The following is a 16,977-nucleotide window of genomic DNA, read 5'->3' on the forward strand; positions in this document are numbered from 1 at the left end:
TATTGTAACAATAAATATTGTTTAATTGGAGTTCATTTATTTCACATGTCACTGCGTTGTATGATTAAGGCTGACTCTTGGTTTACATGCATTTCGTATTATATTATGTAGTAGGTAACATTTAGGATAGGTAGGTACTCTGGCACTCACCCAAGAAACTTTTTTCCACGTAAAACAACACGATTAAGTTTTCACATTTGTATGTACATTTGTAAATGTTCTGGCTACCTATACACCTACTTTAATAATATGTACGTGCCTTTTGTCTAAACTTTAAACAAATATCTTCATAAACAACTATTCACCCAGGCCTTGTCTGTTAACAACTGTCGGTGATTTACCGACAGAGTTACGAACACTTGTATATATACATAAAGGTGTAGATTGCAGAGTTTAGATTTTTTTTATACAGAACATATAATAAACCATCGCAGGAAATAACTATGATCAGGATGGAATGGATACAGTGAAGAACAACTTTGATTCAATTTAAAGTCATTGAAATGAACGTTCATATACAATTTTTTGTGAAGGTTAGGCTCAAAATATTATTCTAACAATAGGAAATGTTTAGAGAAGTATATACGCGTTTATGTTTTTGACAGTTAACTAATATATTGTCTGAATAGCGGTTCTTAATTAATCTTTTATTTGAGTAATTTAAGTACAAATGCACGTCAATTTTACATTGTCCTTGTTCACACCTCATCTGCAGACTTATTATATCTTATCTATATTATGTCTTATTATAAAGTACTGTTATCAAACAACCCCGGTCAAATAATTAAGGTCCTTCGTAGTTTCTTTTGATGAACGAATTGCAATATAACCAGTATAAGAAAACCGCGATGTTTCCACCAGCAGGGAATGCATGTCATGTACCCGGAGCAGTCCCAGCATTGCAACGGTCAGGCACACAGCGCGCAGTCAGTGTACACGCCAGCGCCGGCAGCGTCGCCGGCCCGCCAGCCAGCCAAGAAGCGCCGCGTGCTGAGCCCAACCGGCCCGCTCGCTAGCCACACGAGAGCTGACGATTCGCTGTTTAAGGTCAGTTGCACTTTATTAGCTGTTTTATAATCAACGCAATTTCAAAAAAGAAGATTGTCAATTCGTGTTTGTTAACTCATAGCTTTTTACTGGGTGAACCGATATTTATGATTCTCATCATGTGGTGTCACTTTAATTTGGTCTAATTCTAGAAATATGAAGCTGGATTAGCTATTTTGTTAAAAATAATTATTTAACTTGCCTTGTCGAATGGCTTTTCGTGAAACACATCGTTGATTTAAGAGTGGCTTTTGAAATAAATTAATTCTTCAATGAAAATGGAATGTTTCTCTTTGATAAATAAATGTGTGTATGATATTATTAAAATGCTATTTAATTCTCTAGTGGGTTGCTAAATGAATCTCAGCGCAAAGTGATATTTTTCTGGTTAAGATTTGATTTCAGTAGTATATTTATGAAATAGGTACACGAAAATATCATAAGTATTACCATATTGAGCTACGGCGCTATTTGCAGGAATGTGTTTTGTACATATTAAGTTACGTTTTGTTTCAAATTACCAGAAACCATTGACGCCTTTAGATAATATGTAATCGTAGTCATAAACCACCGATAGTCTCAACAGAATATCCCTTTTCACTGTCCTAACTTCTGTTCATTTATCATCATTTTTAGCCTCGCATGAGCGACATACCTGTGAGAGGTTTCACCTACACCTACATCAAAATGTAGAGATATTTAGGCAGTGTCGTTTCAGCGGTTCGTGTGCAAGAACGTTAAGAGACAAAGTTACCTTCACATTAATGATACGACACAAATAACACTAAAGAAATTTCCACCATGTTATCATCACAATGATAAAAATTTAACGACACACTGTAAAGGTGTCATTAGTTTGTCTGCGGTTCAAACTAAACTCCGATACGGGCGTCGAATTGTTTTCGTTATAAACTTATTTTTATATGTAACAGCTGCGCTTTAAGTAAAACAATTGTGAAGGTCAGTGCGACGATGACTATGCAGGCGACGCGATAAACAGGGGCAATTTGGAATATAATAAATAATAATATTTTATGATTGTAGGTAGATAAATGTCTCGCGGTCGCGGCGATTGCAAATGTCATTCTATTTGATGCGTAATCGAATTCTTGTTTTTTTTTTTTTGGTGGTTATTTATGTGAAGTGTTTACAATTATAGAGCATAGTAATTTAGCAGTTCGGAAGGTCGAGGGAATCTTGAGTTGAAATTGTAGCGAATACTCGTTTGATCTAGCGTAGTAAGCTAGTCCCCTAAAGGTTTAACATTCAGTTGTATTAACACTTTCGTGTTGCCACAACACAAAGACAGGCAAGCTTGGTAAACTGCAATACAGTTATCAATTGCCAAACGATAACGGTCGCGGGTCGGCATGACCTCTCGGCTCGTCCGGATAAACGAAGCGGTTCAGCCGTCTCAATTGGCGTCCGTCCTCTGCGCGCTGAGCACTTGCCACCGTAAATGGGTTTCCAGGCCTCCACCGTCTAATTGGACATAATCGATGTTCGTCCTCGCGATTGGATGAGGTCAAGTCTGTCTCCGGTGTATTCAAAATAAGGGACAATAGAAATTAGGCACTCGTGATGGATGAAATGAAAATGTTAATCGTTTTATTGATCCACAGGGTTATGTTGCATGTGAATACTTAATGTTTTATGGCATACTAGCTGCGCCCCGCGGTTTCACCCGCGTAAGACCGCATCCCGTAGGAATATCGGGATAAAAAGTTGCCTATATGTTATTCCAGTTGCCCAGCTGTCTACGTACCAAATTTCATTGCAATCGGTTCAGTAGTTTTTGCGGGAAAGAGCAACAAACACACACACATCCTTACAAACTTTCGCATTTATAATGTTTGTTTCAAGTTTTATTATAATATCAGTAGGATTAGTAGAATAGGATAGGATTAGTAGAATTTAATATCAAAATAAAACTAAAATGCCTGTGACGTAAACCTCAGTCGTCCACGTCGTCTCTGGGCGATTCAAAACACTATAATATGTTTATACCTTCTACATAAAGGATAAACAATGATATTGTGTGATTGCGTGCGTAGCGTGTGTGTGTGCGTGTGTGTGTGTGTAAATGTGCGTGTAAATGTTAATATTTTGTTTAAATTTATTCAGTCAACTTTAATGTTCTGAATGATATTGATTTAAATTTAAGGACGGCTGTTGGCATTTTTCAATTTTGACCATTGTAATTCAATCATTAAAATGACAAAATATATCATACAAATTGCGAATGAATCTCTGATTATGATAGAAAAACTAAATTTTCTGAAACCGTTTTGCAGGTGATGTCGCGTGACATTGCACATATGAATAAACATTGTAGAAAATTTTAAATTGCCCAGTACCATAATGATTTTAAACTAGATACAAGCTAACGCATTGTTAAGTACGTAATAAGATAATTGTAAAAGTAGTAGTCTAGGGTTTGGTAGTGTCATGTGAATCCATGAAGTAGAATCAAGAGTGTTTTTCTTAAAAAAAAAAAGAGGGTAAACTGTATTACGATATTTCGATGAGATAGAAACAAAAAAAATCACAACAAAAACCGTGCTAAACTTTTCTTAAAACACTACACACTAATCACTAAACGATTAAAAACATACTAATAAACGGACAAGCCGATTTTTTGTGAAATTATTCTTCAAGCAACCATAGTTAGTCATTTAAAAAAAAAATCGCTTATTTTTTTTAATCTAAATATTTTAAATAAACCGCATATCCTAATTTATAAGCTATCATAATAAATGTACGCGTGTGTGCGTGCGGCCCTGTGTACCGACAGAGCCGGCCGAGACTGTGGTTGGTTCGTTGAATGTGCGCGTGCTGTTATTACCTGTAGGTACAAAAACGTAACTATAAACGAACAGAACCTAAAATATTATAAAAAAACGAAGTACGAAAGAAATGCGACAGTATTTATCAGCAATCGAATTCAGCGAGCGTGGTTGTTGCATCGATCGTTGTTGTACCGTTACCACCATCTGGGCCAGTTTCGAAAGTAACGCCGTGTTTTGTTACACGACGTTCCGAATTCTACTGCAATCCTTTATTGTTCACAGCTACCGGCTGTTATGTGATGACACATTGTCCGAACACTTCTCGATATCACTGCATACCTAGTATAAAACAAAGTAGCTTGCTCCTGTTGTCCTGTGTCGCTGTCGCCCTGTGTATGCTCAAATCTTTAAAACTACGCAACGGATTTTGATGTTTTTTTTTTAATTGAAAGAGTGGTTCGAGAGGAAGGTTTATTTGTATGAAATCTATTAAACTTCTCCAAATTTAACGCGTGTGAAGCCGCAGGCAAAAGCTAGTATGGTAAACGATGCTAGACGTATGACTGATGTGTTCTCACTTTTTAGTTCATATGTATCTACTACTTGGCTTGGCTGGCAACAACCTCAAATAGACCAGTAGGTATTGCTTATCCATACTAATAATCAAGGGATGCATTTTTTTAAACCTCCAACACAACTGGACGGATTTCAATAATTCTCTCGCCGTTAATATAGGCTATATAAATACTACGGGTGAAGCTGGGGCGGGCTGCTAGTAATACATAATGAAATTCTATTATTTAATCTTAATTAATTATTTATCAATTTTGACACACTCCCCGTTTTGTCCCGCTTGGTCTCCAGTTGAAGTTTATCGGTCAGCGTCTATATAAATCTTTCTAGTCTAGTCTAATTTTTAATACGAATCAAATGTAGTAACGGATACGGAATATGTTTTTAAATTATCAGTAAAAAATTGAATAATTTACAAATTGCACCGTAAATCAATATCGACTTTTTATATTTAATACGTGCAAGTGGCGTAAACACGTCCATTGCAAAAACACTTGCGAAAAAGCAACTCGCAAGAAAACAGGCAAGTGGCAACAAGCGTTCGATGCAAGATTTGTGCAACACTGCAACCCGATCAGCGGCCCGGCCCGCTTTCGGCATTTCGCTGCGCCTGCAGAGCTGTTGTCACATTGTCACATTTCCAAATACAACGCGAGATGGAGTACAAACAGTTTGCGTAAGCCTCACGTGCGGCGGGAGCCCGGGCCGCGTGATGGGATAACGTGACGACTTTGGGAAATTTACTCGGCAAACAACGGCCCAATCCACTCCGTTCTTCGCCGCGTCCGAGCAAGGTCGTATGAGATTTAAAATCATGAATACCCGCCGGCATGAATATATAAATGTATTTGATTAAATTCCGCGCTCGAACGACAAATATAATCCCCGGGATCCAATCACCAGGAAACACACATATATTTGAATGCTGGCGTCATTGACGTTTTTGTTACACGCTGCGTAGTCGCGACGAATGGTATGTTTTTCATCCAAAAAATAGGTAACTCTAAATTATGGCGAGTATTATAACGATGTTATAAATGTGTCGCGTTGTCCTTCATCGCGATTTGTGCTCTATGTCTTTAACTTTAGGTGCAGTTTATGTTGGAGTTTGATGTGACGCAACGTTGTTTACGCCCAGTAAAGTGGCAACGTATAGAGTTGATATGCACGTAGCGGAGGCGCTCTTGTGCCAAATTTGACTCCACTTAGCTGGTTAGCAAGAACTACATTTACACGTCTTATTTTTTGAATTGAAGTTTCCATAAAAATCTTCTTCTTGTACTTAACGTATATAAAACCTGACAACGGCTGGCTAATGGGGTCGTGACGTTGTGCAATTATTAGCCGTATGTAGGTTGGCTTTCTTTGTAATTGCCGATGTTACGTCTAGATGAAATTGCGAGTTGCGCAAGACTATAACATACATATGTTCTTGCTATAAAAATATGTCCCATAACTACATAGTTTGCTATAACTTCGATCTAGGTTACTATAACTTGTTTCTGTTGCGAATTCTTTACGCGAACACATCATGAATTGACACAACGACCTATATGGAATGTGAGCACCGAGTAATTATTAATTTAGGCTGTAGTAGCAATTGTAGGACTCCAAACTAGTAACTATTTTAATTGTACGTTAACCATCATTACGCATGAAACGGTGACTAATGTTTTACTTTGAAGTTTGAACCTAATTATTGTTATATTACATTGTATCTTCATCAAAGTGAACTTTTATGTAAAAGTAAATTGATCATTATTTACGCCATTTGCATGGGGATTTTTTGCAATTGCACCATCTCAGTGAAGCATAAATTGAATGAAGGACAGTTGGGCCTGAGTCGTGCCCGATCGTGATAATTACGAAGTTATAAGACGTTTTTAAATGAACATTTTAACATTGATACAAAAAGGGAAGTGAATAAAATATATATTTGTGACCCCTTCGAAGGTAAATCATGATCATAAAGTTTTATATAATACGAGTGTTTTCAGCCTCAATTAACCGAAATGATTACAGCGAATTAAACTCAATTAAATTATTGCCCTTTCATTTTATTTCTACATAATATCTTATAGCTTATACTTTAAAACTATGGAGAGGTGCCAATCGCCTTAAATAAGTAAATAGTGTTTTCTTTCTTAATTATATCAAATGTTTAAGATGTTCATAGTTAGTATCGTGCGTGCTCAGGTTACAACCTCGTCCCGATTTGTACCAGGATAGCAGAGCATACCGTCGGTGAACTTCGTGTACACATATTTAGGCGTGCCATAATTTCGCATCGTATGCAATGAAGATTTCGTGATGCGCAAATTGGCAACAGCGGACCATACAGGTCAGTCACCCTGCTCCCTGCCGCCCGCGCATCAAGTTACGTAATCGCGCTGTTGCCACACTGACAATGCCAAACTCCTCGCTTTATATTAGCGCCTGGTACCTCATTCTACGAATTTTCAGGTTGTACTTGTACGGTTTCTTTCATTCGAGGTGTTGTTATTTTTTTCCTAATTGACATTAACTTTGATATTGAGTTTGTATTTGTAATTATGAGTGATATTGGCCCGAGTCATCACATTCATCAGAATGTTCAGTATTGTATTTGATAAACATATTTATGTCTAGAATATAATGATGTGCGATGTACGCATATATGTATGCTTATAATTGAGCTTAAACGGTTCGCGGTAATATTTTAAATAATTGATTCAGTTGGCGCTGTGTGGTGGATAGTTAATTTTTGATGCTTTCATCTGAGTAACAAGCGTGCGTACTGAAATTTTAATTGATTACACTATTTTCATGCAATATCAATAAAACTCTTTATCATTCACAAACTAGTTGAGATTTTTTATTCCCCGAGTAGAGGTATAGTGGAGGTGTAGAATCTTCGACATCTCGCATTGACGTCACCGCAATATTACCTTGCAGCTAACTAGAGCGCGCGCTACTTTCGTGTGTTACCAGTAAGTTGGTGATAAATCGTTTAATCAGGGAGCTGAACGTTCTGGCAACGGATTTGTTCAACTTTCCGAACCGGACCGGAGCGTTCCGTGCATTTGTCACCGTGATAAATAGCCGGTAACTTTCACTGTTATTCTCAGAGGGATGACATTGTTTTTTAAAGAAATGTCCGTGGCTTCAAAAATTCTTTATAGAATATTACTTTATGACTTATTATTATAAACAATAACTCGACCATCGCAACTTTGACTGTGGGTTTTCTGCGTTGTGTGCTATCCGTGCTGTATGTAATTTTATCGGATATTGATGAGCGAATTACAATCTTAAACAGCTAAGCTCGATCGTCCGATATCCGAGTCGAGTGGTCCCAGATGAAGATATCGTGGTTCTAGTAAGGACTGCATAATTTAATACGTGATAAAACTTCATGTGCTTCGCCCCGAATGTATTTTGATAGAGTGGTATGATATGAGAATGGGCAATGGCATAAGGCAATGTACGTAACGTTATATTCCGTTTGAAAATAAGATTAATAAATGTATTTCTTATTGTAATTGGTTGATTGGTTAGTGTATCTTGTATCAGTTTATCTTTTGCAGCGTCGTAGCTAACTTATTAAAAAAATAAACAAACATTGTTCTTTGAAATTTTCTATCAACATATATATTGAAATGAGTGCCAATTAAGTAAACGCTAGCACACGTATATAATAACCCTTTTTATGACCAAATGATTCCACAGTTTCTCAACTTTCGCTCGTAATGATTCAGATTTCTCGCGAGCGCTTGTTGTATTGTTAACGAATATGTATCTTATTTAAATCTCTTGTATCTTCACTCACTAGTATCCTGTGTAAAATACCATTTACGTCTAAAAACAAAATCCAAAAATCTCATTAGTTTTCACAAGTATAACTTTAAGGCATATTTAAGAGTTTTTTCTATTCTAAGGTAACTTGGGTGTTTTAGATATGCCGCTCGCTATCAAGATTTATTCCTTTAAAAATATAACTCATATGTGCGGATTATGAAAGTTATTTTAGGTATAATAGAATTTTTCACGAGATTGTCCCTACCGATGACAACACAATGAAACGCATTACTCCTGCCTTTTCACCTCGTTCCTCCTAAATACGTCATACACCTTTATTTCTAAAGGTGACACTCGTACCTTCAAAGCGCTGTAAGTGAAGCTAATGATATAGTTAGCCAACAATAAGACGGGCATTGTGAACCAGCGCTTGAACGGCGAGGGTCCTTTTATACGACGTGGGGTGTTATGTACCTCGCTGGCTGACATGTCTAGCTCGCTGCTTCAGACTCGAGTCTTAGCGTCGCATTTGATGCTTTCTATGATATGTACGCGTATATATATCTACACTACTATTATATAGAGGAAACGTTTGTATTTTTGAATTTTTTTAATGTTTACACGCAAAAACAGCTAGACCGATGTCAAAAACTCTTTCACCATTGGAATGCTGCAACTTCACTGAGTGACATATGCTATGTATATTTACCACAAGCAAAGCCGGGACAATGTATATGTAGCTATTACATGTTTCTTATCATTAAGTAGTATTTTGGTTTAGTTGCAGACTTACTACAGTAAACTAATTTTTTCGAGGTTTCTGTCTTTATCCCACCGATAAGAAATTGAAGTAACATATCAACTGTGATTTCACAGTACTTAATTTGTATGGTGTATTAGAACCATTGTATTTTGTTAAGCAATTTCTAGCACATTATGTGGGTTAACCGTATGTTCGCCACGTATAATGTTTAGTAAATTATTGAGATCGATTCGACGCGATCTGTAAACAGGTATGCGTTATTCAGACCGACGGAAAGTTCCTTAATGCCGCCCTGATATTGTAATAACGTGAACTGTTTGTACAGTCGCTTAATTTATTATTCTTCGTACTCGCCTCTATTTCTTTAATGTTTGCAAAACAATGTACCGTAAGTATCAGGTAGAAAAATTATCGTTCCTTTAAAAATAAAGTTAGTTTTTTTGTTAGTTTTCTTCAAGTTTCTGCAATTTCGTCAATGTAATCGTAATCATAATCATGTCTGGAATCTAATGTGCGTCATTTCGAAACAATTTTGCGCATTTCTCCTTTGTATTGGAGTTTTTTAAAAATTATCCGTATTTCTCATAAAGCATTTTTAATTGGAGAAAAGTCGCATCTACAGGAACCGTGTGGGTCGGGGCGACATTTCCGGCGTATGTTTTAAACCGGATAATTATTTTTCACGATGGAAAATCCAATTCGTTGCTGGAAAGGCTACGTATAGCTATCATTTATTGAAAATGAGCAGTGAACCTTTCGCACGGAGAGTCTTTTCACGGTGTAGTCCAGAATTTTTATCTTTCAGATGAATGTTAATTGAGCTACGGCAAATGAAAGTGTGGTATCAATCAATCATATGGTATATAATGGTACATATCATAATTTTCCACTGTTTATGTGATGATACATCATTTATTCATTGACAGTAACAAGATTAGCGATTACATCGTTATTAGGCTTTACGTATCTTTAAAAAATGATGAATTATTGGATTAAGTATAGAGAGGTATTTTAATATTGTGTTTGTTAATATATTTTATATCATACAGTAAGATACTTTGTATTCTGTGATGATTACCAAGCGTGAGTATTAGGATTTCTTAATAGAAGACTGGAATGTTAGCTTAGAACTTTGTTTGTGAATCTCAATGGAGGAAAATCTTTTAGATGTAAGCCTAAATGATACGTGACGTCTCTTTAGTATTGCAGTGGCATTATCTACCACAAAAAAAGTTGGTACAGAAGATACTATCGCTCGGATGGTCTTCACTATGTTTTTGTTGAACGCCACAAAACATTGAATCCAAATGTAACCAATAAATGTTTAATTTATATCGGGCCTCGTGATTTACGTTATCACAAGTTGTCAAGCCGCCGCTCGCTGGCTCCGTCTCGTTTCAACCTTCACGTGTGCGTCGAGTGTTCATTTGTATTCAGTGTGTCTGTTCGACCATTGTGCACCGTTCGGTGCTTATCTATCGTGGCTGGGTGAAAGCATGGTGTCGAACGTGTGGGCGGAGGAAAGTTGAAGGGCAGAGCTTATGGTTCGTGGGTGAGTTGAAATGGAAACATTTGCAGGTACCTGTTTGTAGTGTTATCGTTGATCGTGTCATATTTGATATGCATTTTTGTAATCACACAAATGTCATAAATTAACCGATGTTTAAGCCCTCTGAACATAAGGGACAGCGGTTAACAAGCCTATCTAATCAGTAGAAATAATATGGGTTACATTAGGTAACAAATGTGGCGTGATCCTCCCTTTCATTTGAATCGGTGCGGACGACGATAAGAGCGAAAGCTCCTCAGATTTAGGGCAAACACTTTCATCCGTGGCAATAAAACAAATGCGGCTACATGGAATTGTATCAGCGTCGTTTGAATTCAACGAATAGCCGATACTGATGAGCGCTAATGTATTGTTGCCGAGTTAATTTCTATTCAGTTGTAACAAAGTGGTTCATGACGCACGGTGCGAGGTCGTCGCGGCTGCATTGACGAGTGCATTGCACCCTAGAGCTCGAATGTTTGCCTAGTTACGTCTATAGATAACAGCGCACGATATACTTGCCTGTGCATAACGTGTGTTGCCACTGACACCTCGAAATCTTGCTGTAAGTCCATGTTTATGGGAAATAGAGACAGGATGAATATGTTTCTATCCATGTCGAACTCTTCTGGAAGTTTCGTCTCTTATTTAATATTGATTTTGCGATACAATATATATATTGACAGCGAGAGCGAATTCATCGTAACCTATTAGCTATTTTGGTCAATACCAAAATTTTCAAGCTCGATCGAAAAGTATAGAACGATGTCATATTTGAAAACAATATTAACCTCGTCGAAAAAACAGAACATTCGAAATTTTCTCAAACAGTAGATGCGTTTTAAAGGAAAATCAGCCGGAATAACGGTTTACGTTCCCTTGATAGACTTTGCAATAAAACAGTATAGCTGAGCTATTGAAAATACGTTGAGTTAGCTTCTTGCTTTCCCAAAAATATTTGCTTTGACCCCCTGCGTTTACGAGGGCGAGGTAATGTTCGAGGGGATTTCTTGCAAGTGTACACTTTGAGACCCCTTTAAGAAAATCGCCGACATTGTATTCATAAAAACGCCGGGTATATTGCATTCTCCGATGTTTTAGAACGATCCCATTAAAGTCGTGTGCGACAACGTGAGGTGGCTGTATTAATTAACTCGTAGCATGTGCATTTTGTACTCTATGTCTTTTGCATTAGATCTCATTCAGCGTTGCAGTGATAAATAATTTGCTATCGAGCCACCAATTGCATTGATTGCTATACTAGATACAATATGTGGTTGTGCGTTTCATAAGGTGATGTGGGTGATAATGTCTGATCTGTATGTCTTATTATGGAATAAACTTGTTTTAATATTGAATCATTAAACTGTTAATCGATATTGTCCTTTTAGAATCGCAATTTACACTTTCTTTCTTTTTAATAGCCGTTACTAACAACGATGTAAATATTTTGATTTTTCTTAGTTTTTATGGTGTTGCATTTTTAACGTTTTTAATCGAAGCTCCCAAAAACGTAGGAGGTTCTCAAGTAGCTTGAATTTTTGTTGCTTGATAACTCCGTGGGTTCTCTACAGATTGACGTGATTATTTCATAGTGTTTGATAAAAAAATTTTGTCACTTGATCCCACTTCAGAATTTGGAGTGGTACCTCCCCTCAAGATACGGCGGTGGGCTTTTTTGTAGAAAACAATTATGTTATATGTAGTTGTAAGCCTTTGACTCGAGCGTTCTAACCTATTGTTATTTCTTAAACTTATTCAAAACTTCATAAATACACAAATCATATTGTCTTATCTTTCGGAAGCATGCGCAATCGTAATTGAACATAAATAGCTGAACTAAAGGAAACTGATCCTACTGCGCCTCACACATCGCGATGCGTCGTCTGACCGCACTGCGCACACACTTGGTTGCGTTTTCCTTTAATGGACCGTCTCGTTTTGTCCTTAGGCTTGTTCCATTTGCCTGACATAGAAAAAGGTTAATTATCGTCCATGTTTTCATTCGAGTATTATTGATACAGTTAACCAATAATTATTGTACTGTTTTATGTTATAATATGGTAAGGGAAAATTACTAAATGACCGTAGAGTATGGATATGGTTTGTTAAATTTGTCCCTATATCGGCTTAAAATATAAATGTATCAGGATTTGATTGCGTTAGTTGTAATTATTTGAAATTAGTTCGTTCGGGTATGCAACTTAAGTACATACAAGTACTAGTAGTAGTAGTAAGGGAAGGAACTGTTTAAAAGCGATTTTTAAAAATATGTTTGCTTAAAAATATGCTTACGAAAAGATCCCAAAAAGCTGTAGATTTAACTTTGGCTTCATCAAGACGCCAACTTTCCAAGTATATCATATTCCAACGGTAAATTTACTTTACCTTTCTGAAAGTTGATGAAATTAGATCGTCCGGCTAAAGATCTCCACGCCCACGATACTTGACGTCTTGCTTGAGGTTTACTAAGCTTACTAACGACATCTAGCGTTGCGACGTGTTATTTATTTATTTAAACATTTAGTACAAAATATATTTGGGTCTTACTGACATAACGTACTTCTCGAATGAACTCTATTATTTGAGTACAGGACTATTTATTTGAGAAAATAAACAGGTTTATACAACCATTACAAAGATTAAAGCAGTTCTGTCTTGGCACTATTTTTCTGTCTGATTAAATGCATACTTTAGCTAGCAAGATAGGGCCTTATCCTAATCCTTATCGAAAACGGACCAACTTTTATGTGCTTATGTACGTAACAGCTTTGTCTTTCACTTGCGTCATTTGTTTGTGCGTTTGTGTGTGTGCGTAGAACGGGCAGGGGTTGTCTATACGGCAACGAGTGGTTTATATTTTTATCGATACGTTGAGATGTTTTGAATGTGTAATATAGATTTACATAGAAATCTAAGGTCGTACTGGATACCAATATACTCAAAACTGGCCTGTTTGCTTATACCATGTACCTCTAAGAATTTGTTTCCAATTTAGTCTAATAATATACATAATACACCGCTCCACATTGGTATCTAGGCTCTAGGGAATTCAGTTATAATAAGGGTGTTTTTTCTCATGTTGCAGGTAAACAAGTTGTGTAAACACGTGCTCCGAAACAATCGAGGTCAGTAAACACTGCGGGTGCCGATAATAATTGTTTGTTTGTTTCACGGGAATTAAGTACCTATGGGTTAATTGGTATTTTTTTGTATTTGTTCATACTTTATTGTGAATCTGTTTTTATATTCAAGTGATGATTTGCACTTGTGTTGTGTTGATAAGAAAAAATTTAAAAATTTAATGTTACATGAAATGGTAAATTTTAAGAAAATCTTAATTAAAGTATATCATGTCAGAGTTAATTCAATTCTTTGCCGCAATATTTAACACTTATGTTACGTTAAATAGTAAATTATAAGAAAACCCTATTTAAAATCGAGTATGTCACGTCATATAGAGTTAATTAAATCATTTGCTGCAAAAGTGAAAGTAGACAATTGAAATAATATTCGTTTGAACAAACAATCATCAAATTATTTCACCGTTAAAACTTTAAAGCGGTACGGTAACTCGAGAATTTGTCAACCGTGAAATGAAAACCGCGGAAGGTAAGTAGGAATCAGGAAATTAAATCGTTAACCTTTTCAATGTCCTTATTCATTATATATTTATGGATGGAGTGTTAATTAAAACTTGCAAGTGCTGTTTCTATTTTATAGGTCAAATATTTAACTGAACGCACTTTTTTTTTCATTGTGTAGACCGTATCGTAGTCAAGGCGTAAATGTAAGACGCATTATTGTAATGATAACCTACTAGCTGGATCCCGCGGTTCACCCGCGTAAGTCCGTATCCCGTAGGAATATCGGCATAAAAAGTCATATTCCTATATGTTATTCCAGTTGTCCAGCTGTCTACGTACCAAATTTCATTGCATTTTCATTTCATTTTTGCGTGAAAGAGTAACAAACACACACACATCCTTACAAACTTTGGCATTTATAATATTAGTAGGACTAGTAGGATAGTAGGACAAATACCTTGAAATTAATGTGTAAACAAACATATGTTTATTTTAAAAACGACAGTAAATTATGAAGAAAAGGAGAAATGCATTTTTTTCAAACACAAAAAACAGAAATGTCTCACATGCAGCCCGACGTTGGTAATCATCTTGTAATTAAGGTTTTGGAGCAAAATAAAAGTGAACCGTCTCTCAAGTAGGGTTGCTAATTTGCAAACGCAGAATTCTACAAGCGTCGTATATATTTCTCGTAAAAAATAACTTTTAATTTATTCACGAATAAACTGTATAAAACAATAAATACATTCAGGCCACTAACATTTCACAAAAAGGTTATAGTGGTATTATCCATCGTACTTAGTTCTTTTAAAGATTTGTTGTGGTCGGGCCACTAATATACCTAGTGGATTAGTATTCCATTATACATAAGCGGCCAAGGCCAAAGCGTAAGCCTGATTATATACAAAGCTACATTATATAATTTGGCAGCCCTAGATACGCGCACTAAGTCTAGCTATTTAGTCAGTTCATTAGTGCAGTGTAGCGTGTATATGACAATGTACATGTGTGTGTGTGTATGTGTATATTTTTAATGGAGTCTGTTTCACAATGTAACTCTTTGTGGAGTGTGGGAATTGGGAAACGTGTACCATTCGCTTTGTTGAATATAGATGCTTGGTAGTGATATGAAGGTATCTAAGAATATAAGAAAATAGTTGTAGGTATCGCGAGCAGCGGTCGAAGACTCTAGATCGTTAGGTTTCTTTTGCTGTTGTACGAAAATACGCCGTAATACTAGTGAAATCTTTAGACATTTAATTACTGGATGACATACGATAGTATATACATACATATGAGCTATGTTTAAGCTATCTTTCTATTATAACATTTAAATATAGATTTAACTTTATACTGTCTTTGAGTTTTAAACTTAGGACCTATATAGATCTCTTACGTATTGTATTTTCGATATATTTTTAAAACGTAATAAGTATATATGTATAAATAAACAAATGTTGAATAACAGGAATGTCAATTAACGTCCATTTTGTAAATTTACCAAGTGAATTTAGTACAAAGTAAATTTTCCCAATGTCGTAGGTAGCTTGCTTACAAACAGTATTTTATTACTTGGTCGTACGCGTTTGGAATTTTTTATCCGATCGCCTCGGAGATGGACACGACAAGCAGTTATTGACCCCTGGTGACTGTAAAGAGTTTAGAGTAGCGTCGCCCACGCTCCGGTGTCTTATTAAATTGGGTATTAGACTGAACAAATGATGCTGCTGCAATTTTCTCTATGGGTAACTGACCGTTTTGACGAGAGATCGGTGTCGTCTCGACTCCGGATTGGAATAATCTCATTGAAAAAATTTAATGACAAATATTTTGTCTCGACTTTAGTGAGCTTTAGCTCAAACAATTTCCCCACTAACTTTTCTAATTATTTTTTTTACCGAAACTTCGTTTGATCTATTAAAAAGTTTGATGAAAAATAATGAAGTAGTCAAGTCAGTTTGGTCCTTCACAAATGATTTTTATTCTTAGGTAAATTTAACGGAGGCTTAATTTCTCCTGAAAGTATAGCCTTAATTGGAATAGACGAAGTCTTGGTTAAAGATACTAAAATATCTACTCAATTCGATACTAGTTATGGAATGTCCGTCGCTCTTATCTTTTTTATTTTATTTAAAGTACATAACATCGAGTTCGGCATTATATGCCGATCGAATTCTTAAAATTATTTTATCTGTTTTCGGCAATGTGCGCCAATGCATAAAGTCGGTAGTATTAGATTGTTAGAAAAATACTATTATCGGAATAAGGCTTGCCGTGCATAAAAATACGCAAATATTTGCATCAATGCCACGCCACCCACGTTCGCGATTTCAATGGCTACATGATATAAATTGTGAGCAATCATCAAGCCATGAGCAAAATAGAAACTAATTTTTCCACTTGGGCGAACGGCTGACAAGAAAATAGCCGCGCACATGTTTCGCCGGTTCAATGAAAGTGGGGAGAGTGGGGACGGGCCTGGGACGCAGGCGGTGACGTCACCGCTCCCCGTCCTGGGCCACCCCGGCCGAAAATAGATGCTTGAGCCCGGGAGACGCTCAATGGAGGGCGACGCCGGTTTCCAAGGAGCGATATGATTGATAATCACTTTCTTGGATTTCGCTCACTTGTAGGTAACATGTGGACACGTGTAACTTTTGTTTCGTAACTTTTTTGTTACTCTGGTAACGACGTTGATTAATCACTTGTGGGTATAATATATCGAATTATTTTTAAGCCAATTAAGCCGCATTTAAGACGAATAATAGTGCGGTAATAACCCCCTTTACGGGCTGGACATAAACAATATCTCCTTCGTAAATTACGCAATCCGTAGACCGTAGGCACGTTACAGACGGAGAGACAATCGCGGCCAGTGATAGAGGCCCATGT

At 36.5% G+C, this 16,977-nt stretch overlaps 1 protein-coding gene across 5 annotated transcripts in view; it reads left to right on the forward strand.

Moving 5' to 3' along the window:
* Positions 1-16,977, forward strand: part of LOC119837335 — a 99,820-nt gene that overhangs the window by 5,364 nt on the left and 77,479 nt on the right. For 3 of the 5 annotated variants that reach the window (XM_038362878.1, XM_038362882.1, XM_038362879.1), the window contains exon 2: positions 862-1,047. In XM_038362878.1, coding sequence (XP_038218806.1) covers positions 868-1,047 — 180 coding nt within the window. In that variant the 5' untranslated portion in view covers positions 862-867. The remainder of the gene's footprint in view (positions 1-861; positions 1,048-16,977) is intronic. The other 2 variants (XM_038362880.1, XM_038362881.1) reach the window with 1 other exon arrangement.

This window comes from Zerene cesonia, chromosome 27, assembly GCF_012273895.1.
Source record: "Zerene cesonia ecotype Mississippi chromosome 27, Zerene_cesonia_1.1, whole genome shotgun sequence".
Classification (NCBI taxonomy): Eukaryota; Metazoa; Arthropoda; class Insecta; order Lepidoptera; family Pieridae; genus Zerene; species Zerene cesonia.